Below are 19,752 nucleotides of genomic sequence, written 5' to 3'. Positions count from 1 at the left end.
ACAAAACAGAAAATGACAAGTGCTGGAGAGGATGCGGAGAAAGAGGCACACTTATCCACTGTTGGTGGGAATGTCAAATGGTGCAACCACTGTGGAAAGCAGTTTGGCGGTTCCTCAAAAAGCTGAATATAGAATTGCCATACGACCCAGCAATACCATTGCTGGGAATCTACTCAAAGGAATTAAGGGCAAAAACTCAAACAGACATTTGCACACGAATGTTTATAGCAGCGTTATTTACAATTGCAAAGAGATGGAATCTACTCAAAGGACTTAAGGGCAAAGACACAAAAGGACATTTGCACACCAATGTTTATAGCAGCATTATTTACAACTGCAAAGAGATGGAAACAGCCAAAATGTCCCTCAACAGACGAGTGGCTAAACAAACTGTGGTATATACATACGATGGAATATTATGCAGCTTTAAGACAGAATAAACTTATGAAGCATGTAATAACATGGATGGACCTAGAGAACATTATGCTGAGTGAGACTAGCCAAAAACTAAAGAACAAATACTCTATGGTCCCACTGATGTGAACCGACATTAGAGAATAAACTTGGAATATGTCACTGGTAACAGAGACCACCAGGAGATAGAAATAGGGTAAGATAATGGGTAATTGGAGCTGAAGGGATACAGACTGTGCAACAGGACTGGATATAAAAACTCAAAAATGGACAGCACAATACTACTTAATTGTAATGTAATTATGTTAAAACACTGAATGAAGCTGCATCTGAGCTATAGTTTTTTTGTTTTTTTATATATATTTTTTATTTTTATTTTTATTTTTTCTCTCTATTATCATTTTATTTCTTTTTCTGTTGTCTTGCTATTTCTTTTTCTAAATCGATGCAAATGTACTAAGAAATGATGACCATACATCTATGTGATGATATTAAGAATTACTGGTTGTATATGTAGAATGGAATGATTTCTAAATGTTGTGTTATTTATTTTTTTTTAATTAATAAAAAAATTATCTGCAATGATTTTGCATCACCACACAATTAGAAACGTGGGTACCTCACGTCCTATGGCTTGAAATATCAGGAAATAGAGTTCATTGCTCCTAGAATAGCTGAAAATTTAGGGAAATTCCTAGAAATAAAGGAGACCCTGAAGCAAAGACAGAAAATTTTCAAATCTGTGGCTTATCCCTGAAATGTGCTTGCACCAAGGAGCCCAAAAGAGAACAGTAACCTGAAGGCTGAAAGTGCTGATATTTCAGCGACTGCCCACCACAGGGTGAAAAAAGGGTTTGAAGTTTGAGTCCTACCAAATTAGACAGTTTTGGTAAACATGCTAGGCTTTATTCAATCCCTGGAAGAGCCATGATTTAGAAGTATAAACTATGCCCTAGGACTGAAGGTTTTTCCCTACGACTAAGAATGAAACCAAAATAAATCCACCCTAAAAAAAGCACAAATCCATGTTTCCACAAGTTCAAAATGATCAGCCTGTACATTTAATTGCCTGGTAAAACAACAATCAGCACAGTTAAGAGAAAGATGAGAGTATCCAGTGTCTGTACAACGTCCAAAAACAAAAAAAAAATTGGATGCACAGGAGCATGTGACTCATAAATAAAATAAAAATTAGCTAATAAAACAGACCTCTAGATGACCAGGACGATGACTTTTCAAGATTTTGAAAAAATGAATTAAGAAAATACAAAATCTTGGTAGAGGGAAACAATAAAAATAAGTGTATTTGAAAAATATAAATGAATTCTCCAATTTCAAAGTAGTTGGTCAGATTGGATGGACAAATAACTGCATACTGCCTATATGAGATGAACTTGAGATAAAAAGACACAGATATTCTGAAAATAAAAGTATGGAAGAAGATATACCATGCAAATGTAGGCAAACAGAAATTGGAATGGTGATATTAACATCAAAGTACACATAAGGTAAGGAATATTTTCAGTGATAAAGAAGAATATTTTATTTTTAATAAAATATTATCAGATGATTCTGATAAAAGGATCAACTCATCAGGAAGAGGAACAGTTATAAATGTGTATGAATCTACAATAGGGCAATAGAATATGTAAAGAAAAAACTGGCAGAACTAAAAGGGAGAGACAAAAAAATCAACAATCATAGTTGGAGATTTCAATGCCCCTTCATCAGTAATTGATAGAACTAGACATGTACCAGTAAAACACCTGCAAAACATACATTCTTTTCAAATGCACACAAACTTTTACCAAATTAGATAATATGCTATAGCATAATACATTTATATCTCAGAAATTTAAAAATATATATGCACAGTATATTATCTGCCAAAGACAGAATTAATTGAAAGCAAATGTCATTAAGACATATAGACAATCTTCAAATATTTGTGAATTAAACAGTACATTTCTAAATATCCTGTGGTTAAAAAGGATATTACATGGCAAATTTGGAAATATCTAGATCAGAACAAAAATGAAAGAACATATCAAAATTTGTGTGATTCAGCAAAAACTGTGATCAGATAATAATTTAGGGGATTATATGCTTGTATTAGAAAAAAAGGAAGGTTTGAAATGAATGATTTAAATTTTAAACTTAAGAAGCTAGAAAAAGAAGAGCAATTTAACCCAACATAAGCAGAATGAGGGAAATAATAAATATGAGCAGATATGAATGAAATTGAAAACAGCCTAACAATGAAGAAAGTTACAAGGGCCAAAATTCAGTTCTTTAAAAGATTAATAAAATTGATAAATTTTTAGCAATATCAGTCAGGAAAAAACATATTACCAATATCAGAAATGAAAGGATGGGTATCACTACAAAAACCATAATATTAAAAGGAAAACTATGAGAATACTATAAAACCTTATACCAAAAAATTCCACAACATGAATGAAGTGAACAAAATCCTTGAGACAAACAATTCCCCAAAACAGACAAAAGAAAAAATAGAAAATCTGAATAGTTGCCCATCTAGTTTTCTGTCTATTTATCAATCCATTTTCTGAATAGCTGAGTGTAGGTTAAACGTATTATGCTCCTTGAACAAGGATAGTCACTAATATAACCACCTTAATATAGTTATCGAGTTGAAGAAATTTAATATTTTTGATAAAAAGCTTATAGTAGCCATTCCAACTTTTTCATATGTCCCAATAACGTCAGTTTGAGCTTTTTCTCCTCCCTTATTACATCCCATCAATGGTAACATATTGCATTTAACTGTCATCTCTTTAATTGTTTTTTTTTTTTTAAAGTGGAACGTATATACAACATACACTTTCCCATCTCCACCATTCCCAAGCATAATATTTAGTGGGATTAATCATAATCACCACGTGTGGTGCCCTGACTGCCTTTCTCATTATTAAAATTCTCCCATCTCCCCAAACAGAATCACCATACCTTTTATGCATTAACTCCCCATCCCCACTGCTCTTGCTCCTGCAGAGTTGTGCTCTGCTTTCTGTCTCTCTGAGTTTTTATATTCTCCAATATTTTCTTTGTAGTAACCATGGATCTTAAATTTAGCACCTAATCTCTAATAATCTTGTTTGCTTTGATGCCAATTTAACCTCAACAGTAGACACAAACTCTGTTCATATGCCCCTCCAACCCCTCACCTTTATGTATTACTTGTCACAAATTACATGTTCATATATTATGAGTCTAAAACAAATGATTTATCATTACATTTTATGCATGCCTTTTGGATCCTGTAGGAAATAAAAATTAGTTACAGATCCAAAACACAATACTGGCATTTATATTTACCCACGCCATTACTCTTACCAGAGATCTTTATTTCTTCATGTGGCTTTTATCTATTGTCAATTATTATTTCCCTTCAACCAGCAGGGTTTTCTTTAGCATCTCTTGGAGGGCTTGTTTAGTGGTGAACCCCTTCACCTTTTGTTTATCTAGGAATGTCTTATTCTCTCCCTCATTTTCTATTTTAATATTTTTATTCATAAATCTTAACATACAAACATTCCATACATGGTTTACAATCAATGGCTCACAATTTCAATCCATAGATGTGTATTCATCATCATGATCATATTTCAGAACATATGCATCACCCCAGAAAAAGAAAAAGAACAAACTCATATTTCATACCCGTTACCCCTCCGTCTCTTTGACCACTAGTGTTTCCATCTACCCAATTTATTTTTACCTTTGTCCCCCATTATTTGCTTATTCTCCATCCATATTTTTTACTCATCTCTCCATACCCTAGATAAAGGGAGTATCAGACACAAGGTTTTCACAATTACATAGTCACGTTATAAAAGCCATATCATTATACAATCATCTTCAAGAATCAATGCTAGTGGAACACAGCTCAACAGTTTCAGGTACTTCCCTCTAGCCACTCCAATATACCATAATCCAAAGATCTCCCTCATTTTTGAAAGACAGTTCTGGCAGATAAAGAATTCCTGGTTGATAATTTTTTTGCTTTTAGCACTTTAAATATGTTATCTCACTGCCTTCTTGCCTCCATGTTTTCTGAGGAAAAATAGGCACTTAAACTTACTGAGGCCTCCTTATATGTAACATTTTGCTTTTCTTTTAGGGCTTCAGAATTCATTATCTTTAGCATTCAATTGTTTGAATATAATAGGCCAAGGAGTTGGTCTATTTGGCTTTATCCTGTGTGAAGTGTGTTAGGCATCACAGATGTGTGTATTAATGTCTTCTGTTAAATTTGGAGCATTTTCAACCACTATTTCTTTGAATATTCTCAATGCCTCTGCCTCTTTCTTTGCTTACTCTGGGACTTCCATAATGCCTATATTGGTATGCATGATGATGTCCCGCAGGTTCCTCAGGATAGGTTCACATTTCTTCATTCTTTCTTCTTTATGCTCATTGGATTTGTTTTATTTTCAAGTTCAATGATTCTCTCTTCTACCAGATCCAAGCTGGTAGGGAATTTAAAAATTCTGTTACTGATGTCTTCAGATTTGTTTGGTTCCTTTTTATAATTTTCATCTTTCTATTGATATTGTTTGTGATCTACTGTTTTATTTTGTTTAGATCTTTGACTATGTTTTCCTTTAGCTCTTTGGGTATATTTAGGCTCTTTTAAAAAAAAGTCCCAGGTATGGTCCTCTTCATTGATGGCCTCTAATGATTTAATCTTCTTCTTTGCCTAGATCATCATTTCCTATTTCTTTGAATGTTTTCTAATCTTCTGTGGAAACCTAGACATTTTGATATTTTAATGTGCTATTGCTGGAATTTAGACACTTAGACATCTGTTCCTCAAGAGTGTAACCAGCTTACATTATGTCAGAGATTTTCTTGAATGCCAGGAGCTCGGCAAAAAAAAAAAAAAAAAAAAAAAGAGGTAAAAAGAAAACTTCCTTCCCAGTCTTTGCAGATTGTCCTGTGTGAGTGTTCTTCTTCAGAGATTACTCATATGATGAGTTTAGAAAATTGTTCTAGGCCAAAGAATAGGAGTCTCCCTGCTGCTTTAGACACCTGCGACTTTTTGTGGGCATGTATTTGTGACCCTAGGAATTCCCCCATTTACACAGATACAAATGCCCCTTATTCCTTAGAAAACAGTTTCTTCTTGGTCCTAGGTACTGCACTATATGTCCTTTAGCCACACATTCCTTGCCCAAGGCAGCCACTATTTGACTATTCTCCTACAGGCTTCTGTAGAAGAGCTCTGTGAGCTGTCTTTTACATGCAGAGCAATTTCTGGGACAATGAGCCTGTAACAAGTGTACCGGTTCAGTATCTCAGCCACTGCTAGGGAGATTAGGCCAAACATACATGCTCCCAGTATGTGGATGAATGTTACTCTGCTTCCTTCAGAAATGGGACTAGGGAATGTGGGGCAGCCCCAGGCCAAGTAGGTGAGGAGTTGGCAGAGGGGCCATGCAGGGGGCGATGCGTCCACCACTTTTAAGCAGTCTTGTTCTTGATTCCTCCCTCACCCTGTTACTGTAATCCTTTAACTGTCTTTTCTATTTTCTGGAGCTTTCAGAAAATTTTTTCTGTCAGTTATTGCTGGTTTTCATAGCTTTTGTGGGGGGACAGGACGCTGGAGCTTCTCACTCTGCTATCTTGATTGAAGCAGGACCCTCAGTTATATGTATTTTAAAATACAAGCAGTAAATAAATGGAAAATAAAATTTAAAAACTTCACCTTATGATAGAAATCAAAAGCAATAAATTCTTTTGAATAAGTCTAAGATATACAAGTCCACCACACTGAAAACTGTAAAATATTACTGAAAGAAATCAGAATAAATGGAGAGATATTGTCATGGTCAGGTTCATGTGTCAACTTGGCCAAGTGGTGTACCTGTTTGTCTGGTTGGGCAAGTGCTGGCCTGCCTGCTATGAGGACATTTCATAGAATTAAATCATGTTCACATCGGCTGCATCCACAGCTGATTCCATTTGTAATCAGCCAAGGGTGTGTCTTCTGCAATGAGTGATGCTTAATGTAATCACTGGAAGCCTTTTAAGGAGGATTCAAAAGAGATAGGCTCTCTTGCTGCTTCGGCCTGCAAGCCTCTCCTGTGGAGTTCGTCCAGACCCTTCCTCAGAATCGTCAGTTTCACAGCCTGCCTGATAGATTTTGGACTCTACATTCCCACAGTTATGTGAGACAGTTTTAAAAATTTTGCATTTATGAATATTTCCTGTTGATTCTGCTTTTCTACAGAACCCTAACCAATACATATACTATGTTTATGGATTGGAAGACTAAATATTTTTAAGATGTTCAATCTTCCCAAATTGATCTGTAGATTCAATATATTCATACAGGAGAAAGCTTTCAGCACTAAAAATACAAACTATTGTTATATACTGCTAGATAGATCAAATTCCATAACATCATGCTAAGTGAAAGAAATCAGACCCAAAAGAGTAACATTGTGTTATTCCATTTATATGAAGCTGAAGAACAGGGAAAAATGATTTACAATAACAAAAACCAGAATGGTATTTGCCTATTGGCAGCAGGGATTGACTGTAAAGGTGAAAGAGACAATTTTCTTGTGGTGGTAGAAACGTTCTATGTCTTGATGGGGGTTGTAAAAGATTAAATTGTACTCTCCAAAAAGACATGTTCAAGTCCTAACCCCTCAGCCCCATGAATGTGATCCTATTTGGAAATGGGTTTCCTTATATGGAGAGAAAATGTGGACACAGTCAGTTGGAGACAGAGAAGACAGCCATGCGATGGAAGCAGAGTTTTTTCATGCCACAAGCCACCATCAGAACCACAAGAACCCTCCAGACTTGAGAGGAAGCATGGCCCTGCCATCCCCTTGATTTGGACGTCCAAATTCCAAAACTGTAAGACAATCCATTTCAGTTGATTAAAGCCATCCAGTTTGTACTGCTTTGTTACAGCTGTCCTAGGAATCTAAGGCAGGTGTAGCTGTTAAATGGGTGTGTACATTTGATAGAATCCATCAGATTTAATATTTAATATTCATACAGTTAAACATGCAAATTTTACTACTGAAAAAATCAATAAAGCTAAAGAAAATACAATGAATCCCCCCTAAATTGCATTTCCATAAAGTACCAAGAACCTTGCTTTGGACTCATGAATCCTGCCTTTGGCCAGACTCATTGTTTTCTTCATTTCCACCATTGCGCCATACCTTTTGGCCATTAAAACCACATCCAGAGAACAGAGATAAACTTTATATAGCTTCATACCTTAGTAGCTGGTGATCATTTGGTGTTGAAGAAAATCTGCACATAACTTTGAATTACATATGTCAATACAATTTTCTCTATTCGATTAATTAAAAGTTCATTTTAATCAGTTTAGACTTCCTGATTAATATGTTTTCTTTCTTAGGCTGGCTTCTTTTAACTGTCTAGTAGGTACAAGACCGTTGGCCCAACACCTGATACACATTATTTCATTCAATTCTCATATCAATGCTATGGGTATATATCAATATTCTATTAACTTTTCAGATGCAGAAACTCAGTTTTAAAGAGTTTTGAAATATTGTCCTAGTACATACAATTACGAGGTGGCTGAGGGAGCCAGGTTTCAAATTCAGGTCTTCCTGGTGTGCTGGCCTCTATGCTCTCAGCCAGTACTGTGTACTACATCGCAATTAAGAGAGACCAACAGTCACTGAAAAAGTCAAACTCTTCATTTCCTTTTCAGTGCTTATTTTAAATTGCCCTTAGTATGTCAGCATAATCGCCGTTTTAGGAATAATAAAATTAAAAATGGATTCTTTAATGCCAAATTGTCATAAAATACTCCTGATCTTACCAAATCACAACATTTTGATCATAGGTACTACCCCGATTACCACTCTTATTAGGATAAGCAACAACAACAAAATGTGCACTTTAGGACAGTAATAGAAATTATTTTTCAGAGCATTTTGCCCAAGATTTGAGTTGTTTATGACGACAATAAATACAATAAAATTTTCATTAAAATGTATAGTCAAGCAAAATTTTAAAGCCCGTTTAGAAAGATGTTCAGTGTTTGTGGTTTATATCCCCTGTATTCAAAAAGATAATCTGAGGGAGATTATATTAGAGCATGTATAATATGATGGCTAAAAAATAAAATTAAAACATTAAATTAAATGCAACCTGAATAGTGACCACCTCACACTTCCTCTGAGCACCAACCCCATTTCCCCACCCTGAAAAAAACGAATAAAGGAACAGTTGAGCAAGAACAACAAAAATACAGCTGACATCAGAAATGAACCACTGAAATTAGGCACCTAATTCATTCTGAGTTGCTGGATATAAGGATAAAAAGATAAAATAATATCAGGTTAAAGAATTCTTATTACCATAAATAGAATACAATTTCATTTTGGCATAAATGTCAAATCAAAATCTTCCATGAAAATACTACTGTATTTTCCCTACTAATCTCTATTACTCCCTTTCCCTTTTTTCCACAGTTTTAAAAAAGATGACTCCCTTATTTACTCAACTTTTATCGCTTGTGTCTCCACCTCCACAACTCTATAAACTCTGTGAGGGGAAACAGTACCTGTTTCATTTTTATTTTAACTCTATATACTGGCGTCTGGGAACTTAACTGACCCTTACCAGGCACTCAATAAATTTTGTGGAATGAATAAGTGTACACATACAGGGAGAAAAAAATCACATTGATCTGCTAATGAGGGTGAATGTACAACGTAGTCAAAAAGGTCTTTAACCAGAATTCTGAAAATTATACATATTTAAATTTATATATAAATCATTTACATATTTATATATAACCATTTAAAGCTGAAAGTATAATATTACATCATAATTTTGTGTAATATTTCAGTACAGAATAATCTAGAAAATCCCAACTGCATTGCTTTGTGGTGGTCTCTTTTAAGGTGAAAAAAAATACGTTATGTACGTGTGTATATATATATATGTTAGGGAGAAAAAACAGTAGCAAATATCTAGTGTTCTTTAAACTGATTCTTTCAAAGACTGGTTATCTTAAATAAGTTTTTGTCAAACACTTTTTGGGGAGATACTCCGCGGTCAACTTCTCCTACAAGTGCCTGAAGTGAGGATGACCTATACTGTGGATTAAGAGTGAAGTGATAGAGCCAATGACCAGAGTTAGTGTTCCCACCAAGCCAGGAGCAGAGACTAGTAGATCCAGTCATGGAAAAAATGCAGAAACATAAAATTCCTCAAGTACCAGGGGAGTTCATGGCCATTAACCGACTGGAAAAGTTGATGAGCCATGCTTAGTTGTACATACAATGAGGCATTTAGAATGCATTTTATCAGGGACTATTTCTATCTAAAATGGGGGAATTATACATTTTTAAAGAGGTCATGATATTTCAAGAGAAATCTTTAATAAAATAAGTGACTATGGTTATCAATGGGGGTATAGAGCATCTAGAAATATTTATGATGTTTGGTCATCTAGAATTTTTTTTGTTTGTTTAAATAATCTATAATACATGTGGAAATGTGATCCAGAAGAGTTAAAAAAAAACCAAAGCAAAGACTTCCAGAGAGCAAAAGTAATGGGCACGTAGAAGCAAAAAGGTAGTGCTGACCATCCTACTCTTGATTTTACTTCTGCTTCACCACTTCGGAGCTCTTCCAATATATCCCTAAATCATTGCATAAAATGTAATTACAGGGGAAAAAATGTGAACATCCTATCCCTGTATTTATCCTAGAAAGGAGCAGTTAACAGTTTCTATGCAAAATACATTGGGTTCACAATAGTCTACATAGAATTAAGAAAATAGGATTGGTTTAAGAAACCTACATGGTGGTCAGGTATACTTCTTTGGTTTGTAAACATGTCTAGAAATGCTTCTTTCTTTAGAATCAATTTTCTAATATTTGGATGAGTAAAAAAGATGTTTCAAAGAGTACTAGTATACAACATTCTTTCCTCACAAGCACATTTTTAATCTCTGTGATTCATCTTTACATTTAAATTAAGCCAAGAAATAATTTTGCCTTTGACTTTTCAGTCATACACATTGAAAAATGTGAGTTACTGCCTCTTAGTTTCCTAGATGCAAATGATTTTTAAAGTAAAGTACCAAGAATAGCAACTAAATCTCCCCAGGATTAAGCAGTTAGTAGGTTCTGTGTTTAACTATGCTTTTTAATGGTCAAATACAGTTTTTGTCTCATCAAAATAGTTTGGAATAGTGTTAAACTTAGGCTAAATGTACTAGAAAATATTGCGTGTCTTTCAAGTTGCCTTTGACATTATAAAACAACAGCACAAATACTTTTGATTTGATAAAAATCAACAATGTTTCTTTAAAAAATCCATACATATGGTTAACTCTTTCCTACTGGCCTCAACACAGAACTTTTCTGGGACAGTATAATATTCCTATTCATGAGTCATTACTCTGACTTTCATTATCAAAATCCTATATTGATCCTATATGTAAGATCTCTCTTATGGCATTTCTTGGTTTAAATATTCTTTACCTTTCAGATTGATTACTTCTATCTTATCTGTCACATTTTTTATTGCCAGAGCAGGGCTGATTTGTGCTTTGTTGTCACAAATAGATTCCCACGAGGCTAACACTTTTCATGCATCTTGCCAAGAGAAATTGCTACTTCTTGAAATAAGTAATTCTGAGCCTCTTACAGCTTTAACAAACAGAAGTATAACATTTTTTTCCACTGGATTTGAAATGCTCACTTACCTGAGGATTTGTCCTTAGAGAAACTAGAATCGTTCTGGAGGAGCTTTTGTAAACACTAGATGTACTCGCTTCCTGATAATATTCAGTGCTGCCTTTATCTACTTCCCTTTCCTATAAGTATATCAAACAAGTAGATACGTTTTCTGTAATTCAATAGCTGTTTAAATTGTTTTCTTATCACTGCACTCAAGACTTCTCTAATATTATTTGTGTACCTTTCTCACAGTGCATGAAAGTATTTATGATACAGTCTGATTTATCAAGGTCTTCAGTAATAGCATTAAGTTTTCCATCATCTCTATGAAAATTACGAAAATGCTGGTAGCCCTGGAGTTTCCTCTTTGAATGTCTACCTCTGTCTCCCACAGTAAAAACACAGGTTGTTAAATTTGAACTTGATATTTTCACTTTATTTCCATTAAATTACATGAGACAATTGAAATTTAGACAATGAATTCTAAAACAGCAGTTTATCGGGGTTTAAATTTATGACTTTAAAAATGAATTTTTATAAATAATATGTTGTGAAATTTAAGAAAAGAAAAATATTATGCTGAGTGAGACTTTAGTCCCAAATATAAATGAAACATCACTATTATAAAGGACATTTCACAGAATTACAGCATGTTGGATCTGAAAGGATGTTCAGGATCACCTAGTTTAAATTCTTTATTTCAAAGACAAACAAGGCCTTGTTTAAGGTTAAATATTTAGTGAAAAGAGTTGGAAACCCAATGTCATTTTTGTTATTCTAAGACCAGTATATTCTCCCTACTCTACACTATCTGCCTCAGGTTTTTTTCCAAGTTTTTGTCAAAGGGGAGACAAAAAAAATTGGGGAAAAGTTGAAAAATATAACTTGAATTGATGTTAGTTCCAGGCTCACCAATCTAATTCTAACAGTAGTTAGTTACTGGAAGTGCCTCATTCAAATGCAGTCGGTTCATGGGCTCACAACTTCACAGCATCTACTTTTTCTGTGACTAGATGAGGACAGCTGATTTTCATATGATAGTTTGTAATGATTAATATACATAATAGAAATAATTCACCATTTCATAAGAAGAAAATTCTGAGTAAACAATAGATTCTGCAACATGGAATTAGGGAGGCCATATTACTAATTTATGGTGTGTTATGGTTATACATGTTGTGAATGACAAGTGCTCTGTGGGCTGTGAAATAAAGGGCAAATATTTTTAAATGGATTATAACAATAAATAATTTGTCAGGTGTTTGTACTTCTGTTGTTGAAGATCACGTCATCTAATTCTTCCCTTTACAAAATTATTAGCATTAAAAGTTAAAAAAAAAAATGACTAATGCCAGTTCACTGAACATTACTGCACCAGTTCCCTATTGCTACTGTAACAAATTACTACCAATTTAGTAGCTTAAAATAACACGAATTTATTCTTTGTAGTTCTGAAGGTCAGAAATCTGACATGAGTCTTGCAGGGCTAAAAGCAAGATGTTGGCAGAACTGGATCCCCTGTTGGAGGCTCTGGGGAAAATTTGTCTCCTGCCTTTCCAGATCCTAAATGCGACCTGCATTCCTTGGCCTGTGATTCCATGTCACATCACATTTTCTCCCTCTTTCTGTCATCACATCACCTTTTTCCTTCTATCGTCAAATGTCCTCCTGCCTACCTCTCTTTAGGACATGTATGATGATATTTAGGCACAAAAAAATAATAGTCCTGGATAGTCTACCCATCTCAAAAATCCTTAATTTAATCACATCTGCAAAGTCCTTTTTGCCATTAAGATAACATTCACAGGTTCCAGGGATTAGGACATGAATGTATTTGAGGGCCACTATTCAGCCTGCCACAATTATGAATTTCAAAACACAAGTTCTCATTTCAAAATATGTAACTGGGGATGAGAATGATCAGAATTTTAAAATACTTAACACCTTTACGGGTGGCTAACAGAATAGACCACCTCTTGATTCAGAAGAGAAATCTACCAGAAGTAATGGAATTCCTTTAATCAGAGCAATACAGTGCTTGTCTTATAAGAAATACCCTAACTCTCTCTATCAAAAGCTGACAGGCAGTAGAATTCTTTAAAGGAGAGAACACTACCCAATAAAGTGATTCAAAAGGAGAAAGCCTTGGAATACAGCCCACAGAAATGTCACACACATACCCTCGCATTTTTCTGTGTGAGTGAGCTACTGCTCCAATAACTCAAGATGACTAGGAGGGGGATAGCATCTTCTAAGATTAGTCCAGGCATATCACTGATCATATCAGATTAAAATTTCTTAATCATATTTATATTCCACACCTAGCAGAATCCTTGACACATGAAAGGTAGTAATTTATATTTTCTTGAATTAATTAAATTTTGAACTTGTGTTCATAGATTTCCTACTTTATTTCTCTTGAACTATGTCGTTACTTCAGTGACCTCATGAGTAAACTTGTAATCTGTACCATTTAATTAAAAATTGCCTATACTGCAGTGTGTGAATCTCCAGAGTACAAATCATTACAAGTGTTACTCATTTTATCTTGTAATTATGCATTAGTGTATATATATGTTTATACATGTATACATATACACATATTTAGTGGTAGTTTGAAGCTCTATGAACCCTAGAATGGATTAAATTTAATCCAATCCTGTGGGTGTAAATCCATTGTAAGTATAACCTTTTGATGAAGTTACTTCAGTTAAGGTAGTGTCCCAATTCAGTTGAAGTGATTGAAGTGTCCCAATTCAATCAGGATGGATCTTAATCCTATTACTGGAGACCTTTATAAAAGAATGAAATTCAGACTTAGAGAGAGAAAACCACAGAAGCAAGAAGGTGAAATCAATGAAATCCAGAAGGGTAGAGACCGGCAAACACCACGGTTCACCTTTCCGCGTGACTGAGGAGCTAAGGATCACTGGCAGCCAGCCTATGGGAAGAAAGCATTGCGTCCATGGTGCCTTGATTTGGACCTTTCTTGGGGAAATAAATCTCATTGTTTAATCTGACCCCTTACATGGTATTTGCTTTAAGCAACTTAGAAAACTAAAATATACACACATGCACACACATAACATGGATATACACATATTCATATGCTTTGCCTCTTAACCATGTCTTATATAGATAGAACTTCTCATAATTAAATCTTTAGCTAATATCTTGGTAAATAATCTCTCTTCTTAATGGTTGCTTTTTAATCAGGTGACCCATGTCATTGTCAAAGTTATTTCTCCCAACCCCTGGCCATCAAGAAACCAAGATGTTTTGATTCTGGGCTCAGAATTGAAGGTTAAAATCATTTGCTTGCAGCACAAAATCCTTTTCTGAATCTTATTCCAGTCAAAAAACATCTAAGATTAAGTCTTTCTCTTTCATAAAAAGCCTAAATTTTCAGATACTATTCTGGGATTTGGGTCTTGGATGATATTTTTCAGGTTTCTAAAGGTAACCAAACTATTTTTTCTCCAGGTACATCATGATTTTTAAGTTCCCCATTCACTTGCCTCTTCATTATGCTTTCCACAAAAATCACTATGGGTAATTTTACCATTTCTAGATTGTATGTGCCAAAAAGAAAACAGAACGGATTCAACATTCATAAAATACATACATTTGGAAAACTTTATTTCCTATATTGAAGAAATAGAATTAAAAATAGAATCTTCTTCCCACCCAGAAAACCTCTCTACAAAGGTAGAAGAGAAAGAAAATCAGTTTTATTATTAAATAAGCATTCAACCAAAATGTGATGCATAACAAGCAATCTATAGAGAGAGTGCAGAAATAGAGATGACACTTAGTATGTGGCGAAGCATACATAATCCATTTATGTATAATTTGTGGATTTATAATTTGTGCCCGGAGTCCCCTGGAAATGTGTTAATCTCTTCCCAAGAAACTGGGAGATAGCTGCCATATCTTCCTTAATTAGTTTCAAAAGGACAGAGAGAAAATCCACAATTACAGGTTTTCTAAAGTAAATATTAAGAGATGGGAGGACAGAGGAAGTATCTCCCTCTTGCTTAGTAGGGGGGATTAAGCCTTTTTTAAAATTTTGTTTTGATTTTCCACTTACATAAGCAAAACTTCCCCAAATAGTATTTCAAACACCAAAAGAAACATCAATGGTTTTAATTCAGATCAGAAATATGGTGTCATACATCAATTTATGTTCCCCAAGGGATAAGTTCAAGTTCTGCCCCTCGGTCTCATGAAGATGAATGTGACCTTATTCAGAAGTAGGAGTTTTTAAGATGTGATAAGCTAAAATGAAGCCAACCTGGATTAGGATGGGCCTTTATCCAATATGATTTGTATCACTATAAGAGGGAAATTTGGATGCACAGCAAATTAGTCATGTGAAAATGGAGAAAGAGATTGGAGTTAAGTTGTCTTCCATAGTCTATGAACTCTAAGGATTGCTGGCCACTGCCGGGAGTCAGAAAGAGGCCATGGAACAGGTCTTTCCTTACAGATTGAAGAGAGAGTATGGCCCTTCTGAAACACTGATTCGTACTTGTAGCCTCCAGAAATGGGAATCAATAGTTTCTGTTGTTATAAGCCACTCAGTTTGTGGCACTTCGTTAGGAAACTTATATATGATTTAGAATAGAAGAGAAAATTTTTCAACCACAAGCTACTGAGAGATTTAAGAGAATAGGGAGTATGGAGAAGAATGGAATGAAAAAAAAGAATCATGGAATTAAACGATCAAGAAGTATAAACCTGGCAAAGCAAAGTTTTACTAATGGCTCTTGATCATTGTCCTAGTTTGCTAGCTGCCAGAATGAGATATACAGAAACAGTTTTTTAAAAAGGGGAATTTGATAAGTTGCTAGTTTACAGTTCTAAGGCCAAGAAAATGTCCCAATTAAAACAAGTCTATAGAAATGCCCAATCTAAGGCCTCCAGGGAAAGATAACTTCGTTCAAGAAGGCCAGTGACATTTAGCATTTCTCTCTCAGCTGGAAGGGCACATTGTGAAGTCTGCTAGCTTTCTTTTCCGAATTCTTGTTTCATGAAGCTCCCCAGGAGGCGTTTTCCTTCTTCATCTCCAAAAGCTGCTGGCTGGTAGACTCTCTGCTTCATGGTTCTGCAGCATTCTGAAGCTTTCTCTAAAATACTTCTTCTTTTATAGGATTCCAGTAAGCTAATCAAGACCCACGTAGAATGGGCGGAGACACATCTCCATCTAATCAAGTTTAATACCCAAGGTGACTAACACCTCCGTGGAGATAACCTAATCAAGTTTCCAATCTATTGTACTGAAAGGGAGTAAAATAAGCCGTTCTTCCCGCAAGACTGATTAGGATTAAAACACAGCTTTTCTAGGGTACATAAATCCTTTCAAACTGCGCAATCATAGAATACCCATTTCAAAAAAAAATGTACTTTACCCATTTTCTGTGTCCAATATCTCTTAGGAGTTAGATGTCTACAATATATTAAAAGTCTATTCCCTGTCCTACAATTTACCTTCTAAAGCCTGAAAAATGTCATCTAGTCCCTAAATCTCAGAATAGTAGTTGAAGACTTAAGCTCCTTCTGAAAGAGAAAGATTTATTTGATCCAAGATATTTTCTGACTGGAATGAGATCCAGAAGAAATACTAAATAAGGATTTGTGCTGCAAGCAAATGATGCTTACCTTCAATTCTGAGCCCAGAATAAAAGCATTTTACAAGTCTTATGACCTCTCTTTTACTGAAGTCTTCCTATTCATATTATGTAGATAGAGCATCGGGTTTTCATTGGGCTGCTTTGCAACTTGGAATTGACTTAAAATTATTCTATGTGCAGGAACTGGCCAGGTCTTACAAAAAATAATGATCTTAGAATTATTGAAACCCTTTCCATTCACATTTATCTTCAGCTTTTCTAAATAGTCACTAGAAATAAAAATTTGCCAAACCTAATTAATAAGTAGCAATCAATCTGAACTATGAATTTAATTTAAATAACATTCTGAACATAATTTTTAATATCTTTTCTAGGTTAAACTTTCAGAAGTCAAGAGCTAAAAATTTCATAAATGTGTATTCTTCTAGTGCTCAATCACTAAGCCAGAGTACATGTGATCCATTCACCTAGTTCCCAGTCCTAGGAAACAGATTACATTAAATATATGCTTTATGCTATTCCAAAACAATAACGATAATATTAACATAGAAAATAGAGAACTACTGCCACAATGTATGTGATGGAAACAGCATTTATTTTTTCTTATGAAATTACAATCTTTATACTTCCTTATCAGCTATCACTAAAAATCCAAGACCTGATAAAAAGGTGAAAAAAGTAAACTTCTCTGAATGATTGCATTTTATATGCAATTATTCAATTCTTCTGTTCAATACCCTTTTGCCAAGAATCTTGACTTGCCTTAAATTTGACTTTATTTTATTCTATGATAAAATAATTTGCATGCGGTATAAAAAGAAATATCAACTGGTCATGAAAGTTTGGCCATCAAAACGAAGCACTTGAATTATAAAGTGTTAAACTAACAAAAACCAAAACACTTTTTTGCTGTTTGAATTTTTATTTCACCAAGTTTTAGTTAAGTCTTGCCCAGTTTAAAAGAATATTACTGCATGGTAATGATTTTTCCCAACACTATTGCATGAAAACAATAGCTTCTGTGGAGAGTGAAGTGTGAAAATCTCTTAGGAATAAAAAGGAAGTAACTGAATATCAGAACATGTTCTTGTATAACTACAACTCAATCCATGGCTGATCTTTGCCACACACCATCAAAACCCTGCCTCCATCAGTTTATAGATATCTATGATGTAAATTGAGTTTCTTACATAAGTAAAATTTGTATAGATCAATTGCCCTCAAATATTTTTGCTCTCAGGATCCATGTACACTAATATTAAAAATCATTAGTAACCCAAAGGGTTTTTGATTATGTGCATTATATCTATCAATATTTACCATTCATTTGAAACTAATACATTTTGATGAATGCAGAAAACAAAATGCCTGGTTAAAAATGTTACATGCAATTCTGTTATTCAAATGTCAAAAAGTGTTCATCAGATATCTCAGCCTGTTGTCCAGCTGTGGCTTCCAATAACTATGTTCAGGATACTTGGAGTACATGATTATCCTAAATTATAAGGGTAAAATGCCTTCTTATGATGGGATAGAGTGGCCATGGCCAGCGCATAATAGGTTGAAGTACTTTAATTAAATCACTGCATCAAAACAATCAAACCATTAGGCTCACATATGCAAAACTGTGGGTGAGTTAAGCAAATTGACAAAAAGAACACACTGTTTTTAGCTCTTCAAGTTTCTTTTCCTATCAGACATTAAAACCTAAGTAAAATGTGCATTCAAATCACACCTGTTTCAGTTTCTCAAAAGTGCAATTTCAGCTAATTTAACAATTCATTCCTCTTAGGGATACATTTTACTGGGAGATTTAAGCTAGTGAGATCAGCCTGAGTAAATCATGCAGGTAACTGATTTCTGATAATAGAAAATTTGGGCTGGTTGCAAATGCTTGAAGGCTGCGCAAGTGCCGAATGCAGGTGGGTCACTAGGAAGGATTTCGCTTCTATAACCAGGAGGCAAAGGCCGAAGTCTCATGCCACTAACTTCAAGTATCATTCTCCAACTACCTATCCTTGGTATGTTACCTATAAACAGGAATTAGAAAGTTGACAGAAATTATAAATCCAAGGTTACAGTGAAATATGTAAGGCAGAGGGGTGGTCGAATACAACCAGATTTTATATTCCTTCTGTCAGATTCTAGCCATTAGCTTAAAATTCTCTTAAAAGTGACATTTGTTTGAGAGGCTAGAGAGCAGAGCACTGTTTTCTGTTTATGCATGCCATATTTTAAGCTTTAGAATAATTAAACAATGTTTTTTTTCCCCTGTAGTATGAAATTGTGTAATTATATAATCACTTCTCTTTAGGGAGAAAATGCCAATATTCTCACTTTCAATTCAAGTGTTCTATGCAATCTGGCTTCTGTTGATGGTCATTTTAAAGACCTTATGCATTACCACAAAAGGACAATATTCATCACCATCTTTAAACAGCAAACAAGGATTTCCCCAATCTCAGCTGCCATATACACCACCTGATCTCTCTTTCCCTAAACAAACACCTGCCATGAAATTTGTCAAGTTCAAAGATTGCTTATTTTGTGGAACATTTCAGCCATTTGTTCTGGGAAGTGGCTCCTCCCCCTTTTCAGAAGAAAGGTGCAGATACACTCACAATCTGTGGGTGCAGTTGTATGATTCCAGGGGCTTGAGGGTCACCTGCAACAAGTATTTATTTTGGGGGTGGCGCATGCTCCGGGAATCAAACCCAGGTCTCCCACATGAAATGTAATAACTGCTTATATAATGTTGGAACAGATTAACAAGAAAGATTTTGAAATCTCTAAATATAAATGTTTCTTGTTTCGATTTCAGAGGGATGTGTTTGTGTCTTGGGATTTCTTTTATTTTCTAGTTTTTAATGTTTATAAAATGAAATAATTACTGTGGAAAGTGCCATTTAAATCTATAACCATGGATTTTGGAATATTTGGGTTTATATAAACAGCATAAATATAATTACATCAGTAATGGGAC

General features: G+C 34.6%; 1 protein-coding gene across 12 annotated transcripts in view; it reads right to left on the bottom strand.

Moving 5' to 3' along the window:
• Positions 1–19,752, bottom strand: part of CCDC178 (coiled-coil domain containing 178) — a 477,106-nt gene that overhangs the window by 210,921 nt on the left and 246,433 nt on the right. For 10 of the 12 annotated variants that reach the window (XR_013165210.1, XM_077135675.1, XM_077135682.1 and 7 more), the window contains one exon: positions 11,163–11,273. The exons of the other annotated variants lie outside the window; for them this stretch is intronic. Coding sequence is in view for 9 of the 10 variants with exons in the window: in XM_077135675.1 (XP_076991790.1) it covers positions 11,163–11,273 (111 nt within the window). In the remaining variant the exon portion in view is untranslated. The remainder of the gene's footprint in view (positions 1–11,162; positions 11,274–19,752) is intronic. 12 annotated transcript variants of the gene reach the window in all.

Source organism: Tamandua tetradactyla, chromosome 18, assembly GCF_023851605.1.
Source record: "Tamandua tetradactyla isolate mTamTet1 chromosome 18, mTamTet1.pri, whole genome shotgun sequence".
In the NCBI taxonomy this organism is placed as follows: domain Eukaryota; kingdom Metazoa; phylum Chordata; class Mammalia; order Pilosa; family Myrmecophagidae; genus Tamandua; species Tamandua tetradactyla.
The sequence above is the reverse complement of the archived record's forward strand: the minus strand, read 5'-3'. Positions and strand labels throughout refer to the sequence as shown.